At 37.5% G+C, this 21635-nt stretch overlaps 2 protein-coding genes across 4 annotated transcripts in view; both read right to left on the reverse strand.

Annotated features, from left to right (window-relative positions):
- TSG101 (tumor susceptibility 101) overlaps positions 1-16365 on the reverse strand; it is a 31491-nt gene extending 15126 nt beyond the window's left edge. Inside the window, exons 1-6 of the mRNA XM_037522740.2 lie at positions 16242-16365; positions 10930-11014; positions 7670-7735; positions 6061-6224; positions 4431-4557; positions 1198-1264 (exon numbers count right to left, since the gene is read on the reverse strand). Of these exons, the coding sequence (XP_037378637.1) occupies positions 1198-1264; positions 4431-4557; positions 6061-6224; positions 7670-7735; positions 10930-11014; positions 16242-16283 (551 nt within the window). The 5' untranslated portion in view covers positions 16284-16365. The remainder of the gene's footprint in view (positions 1-1197; positions 1265-4430; positions 4558-6060; positions 6225-7669; positions 7736-10929; positions 11015-16241) is intronic.
- A 2222-nt stretch (positions 16366-18587) lies between these two features.
- The window catches only part of UEVLD (UEV and lactate/malate dehyrogenase domains), a 42189-nt gene continuing 39141 nt past the window's right edge, over positions 18588-21635 (reverse strand). For 2 of the 3 annotated variants that reach the window (XM_054699399.1, XM_037522745.2), the window contains one exon: positions 18588-21308. In XM_054699399.1, the coding sequence (XP_054555374.1) occupies positions 21141-21308 (168 nt within the window). In that variant the 3' untranslated portion in view covers positions 18588-21140. The remainder of the gene's footprint in view (positions 21309-21635) is intronic. The other variant, XM_037522744.2, reaches the window with a different exon arrangement.

Here is a 21635-nt window from a genome sequence, read left to right on the forward strand (position 1 = left end):
AAAATTTTTTCCAGCATTCTCACATTCCTTTTTCTTTATACACTTTTCAAAATTTATTATTTATTATATTTAAGGCATTATTTATAAGGGCTTAAATAGGTGGTAAGGTATAAATTCATCTCTTCCTCATGATGCTAATAATAAAAATATGGCAAGATTCCTGTACACAACCTTGACAAATCAAGGAAAATAACAGATGTTCACAGAGGCTCAGGAGATGTACAGTGGAAAATGAATACCAGCTAGAGGAGATAAAGGAAGGTCTTAGGTGATCTGTAATGCCTATGACAGCTGTACCTTTATTCAATTCCATCACAAAGACCATATTTGCAAAGTATTCCTAATTACCACTGGAATAGTACACATTCAAAACAAAGGTTAATAATTATTTCTCATTGATTTTTCTGTGTGTGTTATATTTATAGGCTAATTTCATTATCAATTTACCTGTTATGTTATCAAATGGATAATAAAGATTGGCAGTATAATCTATGAATTGAAAGAATAAATATCATAGGAACAAGACTAATGCCATCATATAAATCATTTACTATCCCCATAATTTACAGAAAAGTTAAAATTTTTTAAAGTGTTAAAATATTTTCTCCTTGGCCTCATTCATCTTCATTACTATTCTGTTAACCTTTTAACCATCTACACTACATGGTGTTCTCGAAAACAAGGATTCAAGGTTCAAAGCCAATCAAGATCATTTTCATTACTCCACCCCATTCCGCTCTGTAAATAGAATTGAACTCGGTCTCCGCGGTGGCGCAGCAGGTTGAGCACCGCACTGTGAAGCTGTCCTCAGCCTCTGCAGCACGGGTTCGAGTATTAGCCGGCCAGGGAGAAACCCACATGGCACAGCAGACCTCTCCTGCCTTGCCCGCTGCTGCCTTCAGCAGTGTCTTCCATCTGTCTGCCTATTCTGTTCTCCACTGTCTCTGGTGAATCTTCTCACCTTCCTGCGCCTCTGACTGTACCCCAGTTCTTGTATAAATAAAAAATAAATCTTTAAAAAAAAATTCTTTAAAAAAAAATAGAATTGAACGGTTTATAAAGTTCCAGTAATAAAATGAATTTTTACCTTTCATTAAATTGCAACCAAATTTACTGTAACAGCCTAGTTAGCACTCATTATTGAGATTTTAGAACAGAATTTCTAATAGTATTATTCAAAAGACAATTTTTTATTACCTGGGGTTGGGAGGGTATCCGGATGGATATGCAGAGATTCCACTTGGCATGCCTGGCATGTAGGAAGCTAAAAACAATTTTTAACATTAAAAAAAACACAAAACTAAGCATAGTCCTAGACATGTAAGTTATCAGATGAAACATATCTCACTGTCAAACAACAGCAAAATTTTATACAGGTAAAGACCCAAGTCTACCACCAAAATAAGACAAAAACTCCACCCATACATTAGTTCTTACCTTCAAACAATATCTTCACAAAATTTTCAATTCATTAAACACAATTTACAACAACACTCATGATAATCCCAACAAGGAGCAACTGGCAAACAGGTCAACCTGATGGGCTCCATAAGCTCTCAAGGAGTTTATAACTGGAGACAGTAGCCAGCTTAATATGGAATGCAGAGCTTAATATGGAATGTGCAAGGTCAGGTTCCTAAAAAGTGGCCTCTTTATTATATCTAAGAAATCCCTTGATATTTCTTTTAAGACAATGTTGACCATTTAGCACAGCTGGTTTTGTTGGCTTAAGTGAGAGTTTAAAAGACTTCAAATTACTGTAAGAAGTCCCATAGAAAACTTATATTAATTAGACTGGTTAAAAACAAAAGGTATGAATCTGGCAAGCTTCAAAATGCCTTTTATTTTCTTTAAAAAAACAAACAAACCAATAATGACAGAACAACGGTCAGTGGTGCCAGAGGCCAGAAGAAAAAGAATAGTTAGTTCTGGCCTCAGTTGTAAATGATTTGTCTGAGAATCAATTCATCCTCAGTGAAAATTTTCACACTAAACACAACAATGAATTTGTTCTTAAATTTACAAATATTTTAGTGCCATGAATGTAACAAGAACTGTAAATTTGATGGAGAAAGAAAAAAAAAGAATCCCTGGCCTCAAGAGTCTAGTAGGGTAGATAAACACACAAAGAATAATACAGAATGATGTATGTTATGACAGGGAAGTGCAGAATGCTGTGCATGGGATCATAAAGGAAGCAGCTCATCCACACCTAGGAGGGAGAAGTAAACAAGTGATTTAGTAAAGGAATAGAATATGAGGGTTCAAAGGCAAGAGAGGCAGAGCCTCGAGGAATGAACTTTTAGAACACAGAATGCAACTGGGTGGGAGAAGTATGCTGGATTCTGACCAAGGGCCTTAGAAGTTTTTACCACAGTTGCTGAGCATAGATTTCCAAGTACTAGTGGTCAGTCTTCTTGTTATGATGAATCTATAGATGTCACAAGTAAAAAAATTTTAAGTATAATAAAGCTAGGCTGATGATGTTCAGTGCTATTTCAGAAAGGAAAAAAAAAAAAAACCCTCTCAAAATAGTACTGCTAGATTCCATAAAACATATTTTCTTCCCAGGCACAAAGCTACTATGAGGCTACTATTAAGTGTCAGCAGCACACATAGTCAACTACTGCCCCTACATGCTAGTTTCTCACGTAAACTATTACCTCCTAGTCATAAGCAATTTTCTCACAGTTATAAACCATTTTCCTTTTCTAAGGTTCTAAAAAGCTAATAATTATACCAAAGCCTTCAAATTTTAACTTTGATAAACAACAAGTGTGTTTCAGACACTTGGCAGATAATGAGAAGAAACGACTTTAGGGCCAGAATTGAATGGGATATTAATACACACAACAAATGATTTTATTGTGAGAATAAATAAGAATAAATATGAAGTGTTTAGCTGAATGTTACTGAATATTATCATTCAATAAATGTTGACTATTACTGCTAGTTGTCAACACTTTTTATATGTGACTCGTAGTGAGCTCAAAAGTCATCCCCAAAGAGAAGACTGAAAATATTTTGAATAATGGTAACAAACCATTTAAGTATGTATCCAAATTTCTGGGCTACTAATTAGTATATATGGGGGGTATGGAATTCAGACCTTCATTTCATCATCACTGTACCTGATACTAACATTGTTTAAATGAATTTTAAAAATGGAATGGATGGACAAAAAAAATTGGTCTCTTAGTAACTGATTTAAATTAGCTCTAGAATGTTTAATATCACTTACAGTGAATGAACGCAAAATTGAACTGCAATTATCAATATAATTTCTTTCTAGAAAGTTGTATTTGTAGTGCCAATATAAAACTAGAAGAAATTAGGGACAAAGTGTTACTTAGGAGACTTTCTAAGATTCTGAAAAGATTATCTTTATTACCTCAAGTGCTCACTGCCTATATTATCTGAGCAAATAAACACAAGCAATGAGATGAAGAAATATTTGGTGTCTCACACTTAAATGAGTAAGATACTCCAATTTTAGGTATCAGAGTCAACAGAATTTATTAAGATCAAAACAAATCTCTGGTCCAAAAGAATCACTAAAATCTTTAAAGGCTGCTAAATCCTAAAACCAAGCTTATTGTAGGAGAGTAGGGAAGGAAAAGAATTCAGTTTTTTGATTCCTATTCAGTTTGTTAGTCAAGATACCCCTGAAGACAGAGATTAAGAAGAGAAAATTTCAGTATGAGAAAAATGATAGCTCATAATTTAAGATAAATACATTTTGGTTAATTATAATCTTAAAATTTGTTTAAAACAAAAGGCACAGTTCAAATCTCAATGACATCAACACAGACTTAGTAGTCAAAACAAGTACAACCAACTCATTTATCCAAGGTGATTTGAAGGTATCAGTAAGAATTATTTTAAAAACCCAGAAATACTGTTTTCCAATTAAGAGAGAACTGGTACTGTCTCCATGTTCACATCCCCTACACACCAGGTAAAATAATGAATTGGCTGTACTGAAGAGAAGGAAGCTAAGAGCTAGATGTCCAATTGTGTATACCCAGAATAGCTGGATGTGAATCATTTAATTGATTCTGTAATTAATTCTTATCTATAAAACTGAGGTCAGACTACCTTTCAATTTATATCTGCTTCCAAGTTGATCAAATAAGGCTATTTCATGGCATGCAGTATTAAAAAAAAAAATTCTAGCTCTATTCCAGCATTCTTTCTCCTCCATTTTGGAATCCAGCACACCAATACTTAGGTTTCTACCCACAAATGAAAGCCCAAATGCCAGTCTTTGGTGGGAATCTGTTCATGCAGATGTGAGACTTCAAGATATCTCCAAAATATCCACTAATTTGATAAGCTATAAAAAAAATGAAGTCATTAAAACTTTTTTACAAGGTTTTGTTTTCTTTTGTTCACATTAAATTTAAAAATCAGATCTCAAATCTACTTACTATTTGGTGGCCCTGTTGCCTGGTAGGGTGCATAGGGTGCTGAAACAGTAGGACGAGAGAAGACTGGAGGTTCATCTCCAAACACCACAATCATGACCTGAATAAGTCCCAACAAGTCTGACTGTGGCTAAAAACAAAACAAATTTAAGTCAGCTACAGATTTACTTTTAGGCAAAAAGGAAGTCTGACCATTTCTCACTCTGTTTGACAATTTTCTCTATAGGATCCCAAATGTGAAAATTTAATAAAGTTAGGTGATTTAAAGTTATTTAATGATTTATGTGTAGCAAGGCTGTTACCTCCTGTATATAAAACCAGCACTAGCTAAATAAAGCAGTATATAAAAAAAATCAGATCATATTATTATTCATTTGACTCCCTACAGCTAACTGAAACTTGCACTTCTAATGGACAGATGAAGTATTTTGGTACAAATGGTGATGGATGTAGGTAGTAGTAAAAAAAAGTCTTTGAAAGAAAACAATGTTTTCTTGGAAATATATATTCATAGATTATTATTATAGATAGTATTTGGCACTTCTAAAATTATAGGTACTCTGGCTTAGAATTCACAATGTTGTACGAAAGATACAAATGGTTACAGGATCTTTCCTTGTAGTACCATAGTTAGAGAGTACCTCTTTTTCCACAAGCATTGCTCAATTTTCTCTTAACTTTCAACCACTAATTTAAGACAAACTATGGTAGGCAAAGTGGTTCCAACTAGCTATTTGATAGTTTCTTTTTCACTCCATATTTTTATATATATATATATATTTTTTTTTTTTAAAGATTTATTTATTTATGCATACAAGAACTGGGGTACAGGCCAGAGGTGCGGTAGGTGAGAGGATTCACCAGAGACAGAATGGGGAACAGAGCAGGCAGACTGACTGAAACACACTGCTGAGGGGAGCAGCGGGTAAGACAGGAGAGGTTTGGTGCGCTATGTGGGTTGCTCCCTGGCCAGGCATCGAACTCGTGCTGCAGAGGCTGCAGACAGCCTCACAGTGCTGTGCTTAACCCCTTGGGCCACCAGGGAGGCCCCTTTTATGTATATGTTATGTCGTATCTCAGTCATGAGTTCATTAGGTTCTAAAGGGTCATTCCATTATCTCTATCAGCTATTTAGTGTCATAATTTCTCCTGATTGCTTTTATAGTTCACCAAAACTTTCCCCACAGATGCAGTCTGTACTCTGTGTTTTCCAGTTATTTTTGACAGGAACACTGGCCTGCCAGCGTTATACTATCAGAGGCAGGAACAGAAGTTTCCTATTATTAATCCTTGATAGGAACATTCTGATAAGATTTGAACAGCTTCACAGTATTATCCACTAGAATATCATTTCTTAAAAAATGCAGTTGTCACTATGTGAATTTTATCTATTCTTACAGGTTCAACTCAAGCAAATAAAATACTAGTGAGTTAATATTCTGTAATTTACCCAGCTCTACACAAATGAGATTTACTTGGAGAGCCTTTTCTGATTATGTACAGCTCAATGTTAAATCTATTATGTGAACTCATCTTTCTTTCTTTGAATCATCTCTGGGTTAACAGAAAGTAGATGCTAGTGTTAAAAAGTATATAAAATCCAACTAATTCACAGAACACTGTTCATACTTACATGTTTCCATTCATGTAGATAAGGAAGATATATCTTCCCATTTGCATCAACATGCTTTCCTGTTTTAATAGTCATTGAACTAGTAGGTTTAACAAAACAGATAGGGGGATTATATGGGTATGTGTCCAGCAGCCATAGGCATATTGGAATATTGTATTTATTACCTGTGAGAGAAAGAGAAACTTCAATTAATCCACTTTTACTATTTTTTTAATGGCTTAGGAGGTAGTCGAGAGAGCTACAACACTTATTAAAAAAAAAAAACACAACTATTTTATGTTTCAAAGTTCTATTTAAGATTGTTTTCTTACATTTTCAGTTTGTAAAATACACCAGCAGGATTAAGGGGCTAAATGATCACTATTCTGTCAGTATCTGCTAGCTGTTGTAAAAATATTCCTCATGAATTATCTTTTGGCCCAATGCATTCTTTGCTACTTGACTTGGCATTTCAGTTTATAAGGTTCACAGGGAAGGTATACTGAAGGAAGACTATGGATTAAGGTGTTCTATCAGAAAGTGATTATTTTAAGACAGACTTGAAATTCCCTTGCCAAAAACCCTTGGGTCTTGAATTGACAGACCCAGTTCAAGCTGTTAAGAAGATGCTGACTGGTGGACACAGCTTGACCAATGCTTTTGGAATTTTTAGTAGTTATGAGGCCGAACGCTCCCTTATCACTTTAAAGTAATCCTCCAGAGAGTGGCTGATTGGCTAGTGGAGACATAATTCTCTATTATTAAAATAATCACCAACACTACAACCATATATCTACTTTTGATATGTGCTTTATTATATACCAGGCTCTGTGCTAAATTCTTTACATACGTTCTCACAACAAATTCTTTTTTGAGCTAGATACAATTACCTAAATGCTATAGATGCCCATTGTCACAAAACTGATAAGATTATACAGTAAGAAGTGAAACCTAACTTAGTCCTGACTTTAGGATGACCTCTATCTCAGTGACTCTAATATATAGCTTCCCACTGTCAGAAAAGTCTGAATGGGGTGGAGGTTGAATATTTTTTTTTTTAAAGATTTATTTATTTATATATACAAGCACGGGGTAGTCAGAAGCATGGAAGGGTGAGAGAATTCACCAGAGCCAGAGCGGGGAGCAGAACAGGCAGAAGGACCGAAGTACACTGCTGAGGGGAGAAGCGGGCGGCAGGAGAGGTCTGCACCCCATGTGGGGCCCTCCTCCGGTGGCCAGGGAGCAGCTGGGGATCAAACCGGCGCTGCAGAGGCTGCGGGCAGCTTCGCAACCCAGCACTCAACCGCTGCGCCACCGGGGAGGCCCTGGATGGTTGAATATTTAACATCCCTTTCTAGTTCTATGATTCTCTTAATTGCTGAAACATCAAACTCCTCCAGTGCATTGAAGCACTTATTTGTTGATATATCTTAGCAAGGAAGGGCAGGGTAGGGAGAAGGTGAAAATATTTAGTGCAGCTACCAAAAGAAGTTCAGTTAGAAGTTAAGAATCTCTATATCATCAAGAAAACCATTAAGACAAAGTGGATTTAATTTACTTATAACTCTTTGGTAACTTATGTGAAAAAAAAAATGCAGCTATAATAGAAACAAAGTTAGAAGACAGTTACCTCTATAAGGCACAGGAATTGTTCCAGTAAGGTTCATTAGTTCCCTGGAACTGCCATCATTAAAAACTGAAAAGAAAGAACGGTGATTTTATCATGATCATTTTCAGAGATGCTCTCACATAAGTTACTATTTCAAAAACAAGGCCTGAAACTCATTACCTCTGAAATGGCCTAACTTGTTAACACATCATATAAGTTGTCTAATAACAATGTGTCCTCTGTTGATTCATTCAATGGGATTAGCTTTTTAATGAGGAAAAAATGCTTTGAGTTACTTGGAAAATGGATGTGAGCACTACAGTTCCAATAACTATGAACTCTGGGCTCCCAACTAACATGATCATAAAATCACTTAAAAATCACTATCAACTGACATCATACTAAGTATTAACCTAACAGCATTATATTTTAGATTCCTCAGCTTTTCATTCCTACGTCATTCTGAATTCCAATGTAGCAATCATATTAAAAAAAAATTTTCACAAATACAGACATCTTTTAATATAAACATTTCTCATAGTACACGTTTTCTATTTCTAATTAGTTGATTAAGGCAATCTGTGTATCTTAGACTGCTACCTGTAATAATGATGTGGAATTAACACTATCATATAAGGAAAAGGTGTAGTATATAGTATAAGAACACAGAAATATACTGTCAACCTATTTTATTTACTGTTGAAGATTGTATTTATTTATTTACATCTTTGCATAGAACTATTAGGGTATAGACCAGAGGTGCCATGAGGTGGTGGCAGGGTTGGAGAGGTGTGAGAGGATTCACCAGACACAGAATGGGGAACAGAAAAGGCAGATTTTACTGAAACACACTGCTAAAGGGAGCAGCTGTGAGACAGGAGAGGTCTGCTGTGCCATATGTGGGTTAGCTCCCTGGTCGGAGATCGACCTCAGGCCATAGTGGTGATAGAACTGAGACTCAACACCTAGGCCATCAGGGAGGCCATTCTGTTGACAATTATAAACTATGCTGTAATTTATTTGATTTTGTTTTTTAAAACCATTTTATTTAAATTTACAGTTTTGCTTACAATTGTCTACTCATGGAACCAATTCAAGTGCCCTTCAACAGATGAATGGATAAAGAAACTGTGAGGCATATATTCAACGAAATATGACACAGCTGTGAAGAAAGATGAAATGGTAGCATCTGCGACAAAATGGATGGACCTTGAGGTGATTATGTTGAGTGAAGTCAAAAAGTGAAAGACTCTGGATGGTTTCAATCATCTGTGAAATATAAATATCCAGAAAATGACACGCAAACAATAGGAAAAAAAATTGGAACTGTGGGGGAGGGCGAGGGTGGGGGTGGAGGAAGAAGGTAATGGTTATCAGAGAGAATATGAGAAAGGGTGAGGATAGGGGAGGGAGGCAAATGGGGTATGGGCATGGGCATGGGCGGTTTGTGGAGACAATTTAAAAAACAACAAAATAAAACATTCCAAAAAATAAAAGTGAGAGCACTGGGACTCAGGTTCAGTCTCCAGCTAACACGTGGTGGCTCTGGGATTGTCAGATTCTGCCTGGGCAGAAAAAACAACCAAAAAGTATGGCATTGGTATACAGGAGCCAGATGGAATGTTTTGGGATTCATTTGCAGTTTGATGGTATTTTTAGATCATTAACTATCACCAGGTTAATGTTACCTTTGTTTTATTTACACCAGGCAGTGTAGGTACAGACTACCAAGTGAATTTTTTTCATTAATCCTGATATAAATGGGGATAAGACAAAATGTGTTTCTTCCATGTTACCGGGTACTAGATCTAGTTTATCTGTCCATAAACAGAATGTTTACCTTTGATCTACCTATTTTGTGAACATCAAGTTATAGCTCAAAATAGCTGAAAATCGATTTTGCCTTGAAAATTTGAACTACTGAAAGTTACAAAAGAATGCTAGTTTTGACTGGCCCTATAAAGGGATTTATTGTACATATGCATGTATCATAAGTATTTTCAGCAAACTGAAAACATATTTTAAATGTATCGAAATTAGCAGAAATAAAAATGAACAATCAATAGTAAGGGGAATAGCATAATGGATTTGTGACTTCACGACAGTAAAAACACTACTTAATCCATCCTACATAAATAAAAAGTTAAAAAGGAAAGTCAGCTCTAATTTATGTTTGCATTTCTGTCATCAAAAGCATTTTAGTTTTTGTTTTTTCTTGGAATTGGTTCCCTTACACAACACATGTCAAAATAACTAGGGTAATGTGATTAATTAGTCAGCTTTTAGGATTTTGTTTACGCTAAAAGCATGCTGATAATAATGGTTTGGACTTGGCTTATGTATATAAAGCTATACCAGCTCAGTAATACCAGAGGTGTGCACAGGCAGGGCTTCAATTTTAAGGAACATGAATTTCAGAAATAATTGCCCCTCTGTTGTTTCCACCACTCTTCACAAGGCTCCTAATGTTTTCAAAGCCCTGAGAGCGAGTGGCATTCATACTGGAGTTTCTGCCACAAAATCCAGTTACTTGCTCTCAGTGTGCAAGGCCTCATAATGGATGTGAGGCAATGAGTTTCCCCTAGGCCTCAGCACAACAGGTGTTTTCTAGGAAGGTGAGGTTGGAGAGGTATTAGGATTGGTGGGGACAAAAAGATTATTTAAGGAAATAAGAACTCTAGGTATTGTCATTTTTTACTTAAACCCAACTTTATTGTACCTCAACAAAAGTGGAAGCAAACCTATCTACTCTATAGAATTTAGAACCACATTATAAAAATGTTTTCTCTTTTATAAAATGAAATAGTTCAGAGTTCAGTTTTGTAAAAATGTGTTCCCTAAGAATATAAAGAGATGCTTTTATTTGCAGGGGTGGGAGGGGGGAGGCGGGTTCAGCATCTAAGTAATTTTAGGATATACTGTACAATATAGTCTCTTGATGAGGCCTAACATATTAGTACATTTAAGGCTCTGAGAACTGCTGCAAAGAAACCAATTTAGTTTAATCTGTAAATACTTGGGAGATGATGGACTAAAGTATCGTTAACATTCCCTCTATGTCTATGCATAGTTCTGTGCTTTTTTAAATTTAAAATAACTCAACATACAGTATATTTATTAACCACGACCTTGTTATTTCCTACCCCCTACATTTTAATTAGCTGAAGTTAATTCTTAAAATTGAAAAACCAACAAACACAAAAGGGAAATGGGAAACCTATAATCATTAACAAAAAGTGAGAACTCTAAATATAATTGATGTTTTTATTACATAAACTCACCATATGAATCCATTACAGGCTTAAGATCTTTGTATAGAGTAATAACATTGACAGTTTCACGTACAGTTAGGTCTCTGTATTTGTACTGAAAAGTAAAAGCACAAGAATTTAGTTTAAAACCAACGGACATCATTTAACTGCCAGCTTAATCTTCTTAAAATCTTCTTTTCTTAATAGCACTCTTCTTAAAGTATGATTCTCAATACTAATCAATAACATCAGTTAAGCCTGAAAAAATGGCAGTAGCTTTCTCCGTTCAAACCTGTTCAAACCTGTACTGTTCACCTATTCAAACCTGTACTGACCTCCTTTTTAGCCCTTCTTTCCACCAAATCAAATGATTCTCAAAGATCCAGCTTAGAGCCCCCCCCCCCCCACTTAATGAGTTCTTTTTTGTACTTAGCTCATAAGATCTTTCTTTACTTCAAACTCCAACACCATTGTCAATACCAAATATTTTACAATTTATCACTTGCTGTATTGTTGCCACATTGTATTTTTTACACTCCCCACCTGTACTTTCCACAGCAGGAAAGTTAGGAACCTAATTCACCTGATTCATACACACTTGGCGGATTCTGAGATCAGGACATGGGGATCCCCATCTGATCACAAAGTGACAAGTTCCATCCGCACACAGAAGCTTTCAATCAGCTTTCAGTGCTTTTCTCTTATTCATTAAGACTCCAAGAAGCAAGCCAGAGCCCAAAACATACAGACTAGGAGGAACTAACGAATAAAATAATGCAAGAATAGAAGAAAACTTCAAAAGCATTAATAACTTCAAAGAAAGATGAAATGATATATCTCTAATAAGAACACCAAAAAAAAAAAAAAAAGAACTTTTGGATATTAAAAAATATGAGTAGAAACAAAAGATTCAAGAGAAGGATTCAGATAGAAAGTCAAAGAAATTTCATAGAGATGTGCACAAAAATGATAGACCATAAGGGATAAAATGCAAGAAAAATTAGAGAATAATCCAGGAGATCTAGTCAAAGGCATTTCTTGCCATCTTTTATCCTAAAGTACCAATTCAATTCTATAGGACCAGTACTACTAGCATACATTTTTTTCCCATCTTATTCAGACAAATATGTTCCTGACTTCCCTGCCCTCCCAGCTATAACCACACTTCTCTCAGTTCCTCTTTATAACAAAAATTCCCTGAAGAAGCTGCCTACATTTGCTGTCTTTGATAGCTTTCTTTTAAAAACTTTTTATTATGGAAATTTTCAAATCTGAAAGTATACTAAGAATAGTATAAGGCCCCGTATTTTGTACATAGCTCCAACAATAATCAACTCGCCAATTTTAGCCAATCTTAATTTATAAAAAATTTGAGTAGAAACAAGAGTGTCAATAGAATCTTCACTCACTTTGCCTTCTGCTGTCATATTCTAAAGCAAATTGGAATATCATAGCCTACCACTCATATTTTAGTACTTATTTTTAAAAGATTAAGAAAACACAATGCTATTATCATACTAAAGCAATTACTATGCCTTAAATGCCATCAAACATGCAGTCACATGATTTTTTTAAAAAAAGTTTTATATAAAGTATACACATTGTATTTGCTTAAATGTCTTTTTAGGTTACTTTTAATCCACAAATTCTCCCACTCCCTTTTGGTAACAGCTTTAATGAGATATAATTTATATATAATTTACATATTTAAAGTGATTTATATAAAGTTCAGTGATTTTTAGTAAACTCACAGTTCCATAATCAAAGGCAATTTTAGAATATTTATGTCACCCCCCCTCCCCCACCAAGAAACTCATACCTTTCATTCCACACTTCCAATTACCATTCACCCTAGACAACTGTAGAGATGCCCATGGGTTAGATATTGCTAACTGCATGCTCTTGGATATACACGTTCCTATGGGTGAATTTGCATGTAGGTGCCACATATGCACATTCTATGCCCTCTATATTTCCTGTGAATTAATAATTGGATTCAGAAGTTATGATTTTTTCATCATTTTTTCCTAAACTTTACTCCTCCCCAACCCCTGGCCCCCTTCTCTCTCTGGCAAGATCATCTCACAGATGATGGTATTTTTCCATTATAGAGCACATATTTGGGGTATCTCTGTGATATTAGTAACCACAGAAGCTTAATGCTTGGCTCCATTCTCTTCAAACTCACTCCAATCAGGTGTCTGCAATTTTAGTGAAATCTCTCCTCACTAACAACTTCCACATGGCTACATGCAACACCAACTCAAAGTCTTCATCTTTCTTCTCAGCTCCATCTGACCGAGTTGATTTCTTCCTCTTCAAATATGTTTTTCAGTTGATTTCCAGGATGCCACAGCTTGTTTTCCTCTCTGTGGCTGCACCTTCTCAGTCTCTGCTGCTTCCTTTTCTTCTCCTAACTTTTTATTATCTAAACTCACTCCTTTGGTCACCTCCTCTCCTGATTTCAAGTATCATTTACATGCTGATCGCTCCCAAATTAAAACATTCCTGTTTGAACTCTTTTCTGAACCCATACATGTATATCCAATTACCAACTTGATACCTCTACTTGGATAGCTAATGTCAAATTTAACATGATAAAAACTGAACTTCTTATTTTCTTCTAAAATCTAGTTCTCCTACAACCTTCCATATCCACATCCTGCCAGGTGATCAGGCCAAAAATCCTTGTTGCCCGTTTCCTTTATACCTACAGTGAATCTGTCAGGAAACCCTGTTAGCTCTACCTTCAAAAATATCCAGAATTTGATTGCTTCTTACTATCTCTAAAGCTACAAGCCTGGTCTAAGTCACCTCTCACCCAGATTATTGCAAGAGCCTCTTAACAGGGGTCTCTGCCTCTACTCTTAACTTTCTAGTCTAGTCTCAACACAACAGCTAAAGAAATACTGTTAAAACAGACATTTAGCTTCTCACATACTCCAAGTAAATGTCAATCCTTGTAACCGCCTGCAAGATTCTCCAAAATCTCCCATGCCTTTATTTCCTACTACTGTCCCCCATGCTCACTCCAGTCCGTCACCTTGGCTGCCTCTGTTGTTCCTCTATCAAGCAAGATAAGCTTCTGCCTCACAGCCTTTATACCTGTTTTCCTTCTTCCTGGAATGTTCTTACTGCAGGTTGTTTTCAGGTTGCTTCCTCACCTCCCTTAGGTCCTCAGCTCAAATGCAGTCTCAGAGTGGCGTTCCTTTACTATTAGCTGTAAAATTGCAATTCATCCCATCTTCCCCTGCCAGCACTATTTCCCTTTCCAGCCTTTTCTCCAAAGCACTTCTCTCCCAATATGCTAGTTAATGTACTTAGTTTATTGCCTTCCAGAATTTAAATTCCAGAAGTATAGTTTTTTTGTGATTGTTTACTGTTGTATCCCTAAAACCAAAAACAGTGTGAGATAAGTAGCAATCTTTAATGTGTCAGCTCTCTTTTACTTATTTAGTAGTGACTCCATCTTTTGGAAGGGTGTAGATATACTATGTATGACTATAGGTACTTGTCTATAAAAAATCTAAAGTAGAAACTTACAATGCTCAAAGGAAAAAATTACCTATAATAATACATAAAAGAAATAGTCAAGGCATGTGGCCCAGTCCCGTGATGGGACCCACAATTAGATAAAGGACCATGCTAGCAATGTGTCCTGGGGCCACATTAACGATTCCTACATTAGACTGTATCTAATTGAAAGGCTTAACACGCCACCAGGAGAATTAATGCCACAAACTGCTTTTATTATCCTACTTACTATTCCTATCTACTCATAGGCTGGCTAGATAAAATGCTGATACTCAGAACTGACACCATCACTTGTAGGTGACTCAGTTTTTCAGATATTGCACCAAATACCTCAAAAGACAGGTAGAGTGCCCTCTTCCACTTCTCTATTTCCTTTTTTGTTCATAGGATAAAAAGAGATTGTGGGTAGGGGAATGAAAGTGTAGGTATAAAATAGCTTCTAAAGATGAGATGTCTCTGATTTTGAAAGCAGGGTCCTCTAAAAGTGGCTTAGGAAGGTTATGTTTCTAAAATTAAACACCAATATCTAAATGTTCTTATATACAAGGAGTAAACCTTAATGAATGCTGTAAATTTAAAAATCAAAACGACAACAAAATACTTCAGTTATAGTATATAAAACACTATGCTGTTTTTAAAAAACACTGTTGCAGAACAGGGTCACAAATGTCTAGATCTACCCAAAACTTATATACAATTAAATTCTGTTTAATTGTATAATTTAATTTTCTATAAAAAGAAAAACAGAAATCTAGAATATATGATTAGACAATCAAGAGACGCTTTACTTTGAAAACTTGCTTTCTCATTAGAGATTATATATACCTCACCAACGGACTATGGGGATGATTTTACTGGGAAAAAGGTGTGCATTTCAAAGAAAAATGTTTATACATGCTGGTTTTCTGACCATTAAAAACTGCTTGAACTTTGATTTCTATCACTATTTAACAAAAGTATCCAAAGCTAACCTGTTGAACCTGTTGGAGATGATAACCCTTCAACCATAGCACATCTTATTCCAATTAAGTGTTAAGCTGAAAACCAAAACCACCACCCAGTCCACTCTGACATCAGGCGCTACATTTGACATAATTATCAAAATAATTCACGGCGTTACAATATCTATCTGCCTTTAAAAAAAATTACACCGTTTTTGAAATCTGATTATACATGAAGTTCAAAGCAAATGAATCGCATTATAAGCAGCATACAATCAAAAAGAGTATTGGTAATGGAATTCTATTTCACCAGACGTACTGGGGGACCGGTATTTTGGCTTCTCTGGACGTTTTGACTTATAACTGAGGCAATTCCACCAACAGTTACTGACCTCCCGGGGGTCGAGTTGTGAGAGGAATACCAAACTGCAGAGACACAAGCTCTGCGGGCTGGGAGGAAAGGGCGAAAACTGACGGACGCTCACTATAGGGCACGGTGGAAGAGGCGTGCCCCAGATCGAGAAGTACGGCCCCCCTCTTTGTGTCTATAAAAAACAAAACGAAAACTACACTGGCCCACAGACCGCCCCAAACTCTTCCCGAAGAAAGGATGGACGGCAGGTGCCAGGCGGCCTCCGCTCTGCGCCTTTGTTGACGGTCGCCGCCCCCCACACTGCCGGGGACCCTGTCTGGGATTCCGCCGCCAGGCGACCACCATTTCGGGGCTGGGGGTGGCCAAGGCGGCTAAGGACGCACCGGGGCTTCCGGCCGGCCCGGGAGGCTCGCCGGTCTGGGTCGGGCCAGGCCCGGTCGGGCGCGGGAGGGAGCGGTGGGCGCGCGCCGGCGGCGAGCGCGCCACGGCCTCACCTTAGACAGCATTTTCTTGAGCTGGCTCTCCGACACCGCCATGGCGGCCGCCTCGCGACTCCCGTCCCCGCAGGCAGAGGGTCAGCCGCTCCCGGCTGCCCCAGGACGCCCCGCAAAGCCGCACACCGAGCAGCCGGCCACCCACCCCCCCGCCTCTAACAACAGGAAGTCGGCGCCCGCGACGGCGCTTCCGCTTCCGCTTCGTCACTTCCGATGCTCCAGAGGCGGGGGGCGTGGCGCGGGTTCCGCCCGGACGGCTGGTGCGGTTCGGGGCTCGGCCGGCTGGATCTGGTTCCAAGGATGGGGGCGGCCTTATTCCCGAAGCTCAGAAACCGGGGGCTGGGATTAGAAAGGCAGCTCCCACAGTTGCATGAAGCTAAGGAAGCAGGTACTGGGAGGAGAAGCGCGAAGGTCTTGCGAGTGACTCATCTACGGGGAGGGCACTGGACGGGGAGTCAGAGAACTTCTGCCGCGGACGTGCCCTTGTGATAGCAGCAGCCGTAAGCACTTGTAGCACGATCTAAAGTTTTTTCCAACTCTCAAGATGAGAGACTTGCATTAGATGTTACCCAGGGTCTTGCTATTAGGATTAAAAAAAAAAGATTTATTTATTTATGCGTACAAGAACTGGGGTACAGGCCAGAGATGGGGGGTGAGAGGATTCACCAGAGACAGAGTGGGGAGCAGAACAGGTAGATCTACTGAAATACACTGCTGAGGGGAGCAGCGGGCGAGTCAGGAGAGGTCTGCTGCGCCATGTGGGCTGCTCCCCGGCGGGCCGGGAATCGAACCCATGCTGCAGTGGCTGCGTATTGCCACACAGGCTGTGTTTTAACCCCTGCGCCACCAGGGAGGCCCCAGGATATTCTTTTTTTCTGCTAAAAATCTCCATACTATAATATCTGGGGTAAAGTGCAGAACCCTCGTTTCACCAGAAGCCAGGCAGAAATTTCTTCTCCAGGGAACCATTCCCCCAAATCAGATTCTCCTCTAGCCTGTACTAGCCTGGCCACCCTCAAAGTCTATGCGAGGGCAGGCTGACCGTGAGATCCTCAGAGCCTTGTACAGGGCAAGAGTGCTTAAATGAATTTCATCTACATATAAAAGTTCTTTAAGGTCATTTGTATTATTACATTACTATTATTGCATGTCACCACGTTTCCTAAGCGCAGTGCCATTCAAGGTATTGTAAAGCTTGCGCTTGATGATGTGAAGTATTTGGATAATTTTTAGTGCTTATTGAGCACAACCGTTGTATTAGTTGTATTCGTGCCCTTCTACACTGGCACCTAAATAATGGTCCAATACACAGAGGGCTTAGCTGAAACCACGTGGAAATCTTTATAGCTTGTTGCCAAAAACACATAATAAAGGCTATCCCAATAGGCATCATTCTTTCATATATGAGCACCATGTTAGTTAAGCATACAGTTCAGGTCAAACCAGACTATAGGGCAATCTATATCCTACTATTGCACCTTTTTTATGTCACTTAGATGTGGTTTTCTAACAGTTTTTAAACTCAGTTTAATCAGGAGTACCTTCAGTTAGAGCAACCCTGCTTTTATTTTTTTTATTTTTAAAAATAGCTAAAAAATTTGAAAAGGAAATTAATTCAGTCTTCATTTTGCACTTAAGCCAGTTAAAATAATGAAATACCCTGGGTACTGTATGAATTATAAAAAAGAAACATTCTTTTCAATCTGAATGTTTCCTTCCACTCAATAAATTAGATAACTCCTGGTGATTTTAAAGTCAAAGTTTATTTATAATTATTCTTGATATTTAAGGAAAACTATGATGTAAATTAGAGAATAAAATATTTAATCTCTGCTACAATATTAAATAAGTCTTTTAATCCAAGCCCCATTAAAAGTCATAACGAGGAGACATTACATGATTTTGGAAAAAGTAAACAGTGAAAGTTAATAGACACATCATAATAAGTTGGCGGTAGTGGTACTGCTTCTTATAACTTACACTATGACTGATAATGGTCCACACTCAAGGAAATATATGATAGAATTCTACATTGCAGGCTTCCATTGAGCAAGAACTATACTCATCTTTCAAAGCTCAAATTATAACATAGTACTTGGAATGACAGTAGATGCTCAGTAAGTATTTGCTGTATTGACATGTTCCTCTTAACAATTAATGCTGTGAATTCTCTGCTATACAGTATGTTGCAACTGTATAGCAGTTACAGTGTAGGTTATTTGTTCAAGAGTATATCAGGTATTATAACTTTATAGATATTATATCTAATATTTTATAGATATCATATCTGATATATAGATATAATTATATATTATAGATACAAATTATATAGACATCTGATATAGATATCAGATATCATAAAAGGCTAGTCTGAAAAACACAAAAAATGGTTCTTTCAGTTTTACTTTTATATTTCATACAAGAGAAAGTGAGGATACATTATTAGAGTAATATATAAAAAAATTTACCTGTGTAGTGAAATTATACAGAAATAATGCTCATCTCTTAAAGTGTCCAACTTTTTTTTAATTCAAGTTAATTCTGATGAAACTTTCCAAGCATTACCTTTCTACTTTCTTAAACCATGACACTAAATATAACTTCATCTTTATGATTTAAGTTCATTATCAAAAAGCATCCATTGTTATACTAAATCAGCATTAGTTTGATTGTTTCTTTTTTACCTAGTATTTGTTTGTTTAACCTGGTAAACAATCTGATTCTAGCTTTTCTGACCAGGATGAATTAACCTAATACATGCTTTCAAAGCACCTGGGACTGCTTCACAGCACCCATCACACTTGAAATTGTTTGTGAGATTTGATTACTATTTGTCCCATACTGGGCTGTACAGAGCACTGGGGCTTATACCTAGGTTCAAGTTTGCTCACCACTGTATCTGCAGTGTCTAGTATAGTACCTGGTGTATACTAGTCTCCCAGTCAAAAAATCTGAATGACTAAATAAATAAACACCTGAAAAATAAATAAACACTTATTTCAGTGCAAACTCCTCTCTGCTCTTTGCTCAGGGCAAGTCTCAGAAGTCAAGTCAACAAGGGGATCAATTTTTCTAAAAACTGTTGAGGAAGAATAAAAGGTCAGCTTCTACAAGAAAATGGAAGTAATCCTTCCACAGCATACAAGTTCACAGCTTTAAGTTCTTATAACTATTTTGGCTGTTAGGCTTTCCCTCTTTTACACCAGAAGCTGTATGGATAAATAGCCCTTAGTTATGAGGTCTTGGGCACTAAACCTTAATTTTCTCCTCCATAAAGTGATGATAAAATGTACCCCAAAGGGTTACTGTGGTGATTTTATAAAATAATGACGTGCTCATCACACTGCCTAAAATACAGAAAGTTCTGATGTTAGTTGCTGCTACCAGATCGTGTCATATTAGTAATAATAATGCTGTGTTTCACATATATTGTATTAACCCATCAAGAAAGTGTATGTACTCTGGATCATTTCTGCAGGAGTGGTTAAAGGATTTGTTCAGGACAATCAGGTCATTCGCCCCCTAATATTCCCCTAAATATGAAGTTTTTATGAAAGCCTCGTATTTTAGCCTTAAATTGCTTGGCTTTTATTCATAAGCTATTTCCACTAAAAACACACATTTCTCTATTAATATTACAGTGAGTTATGAGCTATTGGAGATCTTACACAGCCCAAGAAAAGAGTACAAAAAATTTCAGAAAGGAGAGTCCCACTGGAAGTTAAACTATACTTTTTCTTCACAAATTAAAACTCTGACTTTCCCCTTTTACTATTTTAAAATGAAAGTAAAATTCTTTGCTATTTTTGGGTGACTAATTAATTTGAAGAGGAAAAACAAAATTCTTTACCATTACTACCAATTGTACTTTAAAGAAAAAAGCATACCTTAAATTGTGGATCCTTTGAATGTACACCTAGCAGATTTTATAAATTCAGCTTATTATGTTTATTGGAGCAATTTTCTTTTAAAAATACACACTTTTGAAATATTCCCAAGGTGCTTATAGTTGAGGACACATAATTTTAAATGATATATATTACAGATGAATGTTTATCTGTAGTGTAGGTTTAAAAAAGAACAGTATAGATATCTCAAGTACAACAAAGAAGATTCCCTAAGGATTCAAATTACAAAGCTAACCAAAAACCCATCTACCTTAACCAAGCAGTTTGTGAAGGTAAGTACCAAGATACAGAAGTACTTGGGCCTCCCTGGTGGTGCAGGGGGTTAAGTGTCAACACTATAAAGCTATCCACAGCCACTCCAGCACTAGTTTGATCCCCAGTAGGGAACCAATTCACAGGGCACAGCATACCTCTCCTCTCACAGCATACCTTGCCTGCTGCTTCCCTCAGCAGTGTATTTCAGTAGATTTTCAGTGTATTTCAGTAGATCTGCCTGTTTTGCTCCCTATTCTGTCTCTGGTGAATCCTCTCACCACCCCCACACCTCTGGCCTACACCCCAGCTCTTGTATGCATAAATAAATAAAATAAATCTTTAAAAAGAAAAAAAAAGATACGAAGTTCTTAACCCTCTATGTGTTGGCAAATTAAATTGACCCTCCCTTTTATGTAACTCTACAACTTTAGAATCAAAATTTTATTTATTTATTTAAAATTTATTTATTTATTTGTTTGTTTATACAAGCACTGGGTATAGTCAGAAGCACGGGAGGGCGAGAGAATTCACCAGAGCCAGAGCGGGGAGCAGAACAGGCAGAAGGACCAAAGTACACTGCTGAGGGGAGCAGTGGGCCGCAGGAGAGGACTGCGCGCCATGTGGGACCCTACTCCGGTGGCCGGGGAGCAGCCGGGGATTGAACCGGAGCTGCAGAGGCTGCGGGCAGCTTCGCAACCCAGCGCTCAACCGCTGTGCCACCGGGGAGGCCCTAGAATCAAAATTTTAACTGTTCTTGGAGACCATGGATTGATGATGCACTGCTTTGGAGTTTCTCAGTCAGTATATCTTCTTTCACTGTGGTTTTGATGACTTCAGACACCCCAGTGGTTCCAAGGATGCAAGGCAAACTTAAAAACACTTCACTATTTATACCATAATATCCCTGAAATGAAAAAGATAAAGGGGTTACAATAGCTGAATCTCTGAAAAAAAAAAATTATAAATATAGGTACTCTTGATTTTGTAGTCTTAGCACAAATTATATGTTTATAAATGATCCTGTTCACTTATTTTTTTAAAGATTTATTTATTGGGCCTCCCCAGTGGCGCAGCGGTTGAGTGCTGGGTTGCGAAGCTCCCCGCGGCCTCTGCGGCGCCGGTTCGATCCCCAGCTGCTCCCCGGCCTCCGGAGGAGGGTCCCACATGGCGTGCAGACCTCTCCTGCCGCCCGCTGCTCCCCTCAGCAGTGTACTTCGGTCTTTCTGCCTGC

The sequence above is a fragment of the Talpa occidentalis genome, unplaced genomic scaffold (genome assembly GCF_014898055.3).
Source record: "Talpa occidentalis isolate TD23 unplaced genomic scaffold, MPIMG_talOcc4v2.1 talOcc4.3, whole genome shotgun sequence".
Classification (NCBI taxonomy): domain Eukaryota; kingdom Metazoa; phylum Chordata; class Mammalia; order Eulipotyphla; family Talpidae; genus Talpa; species Talpa occidentalis.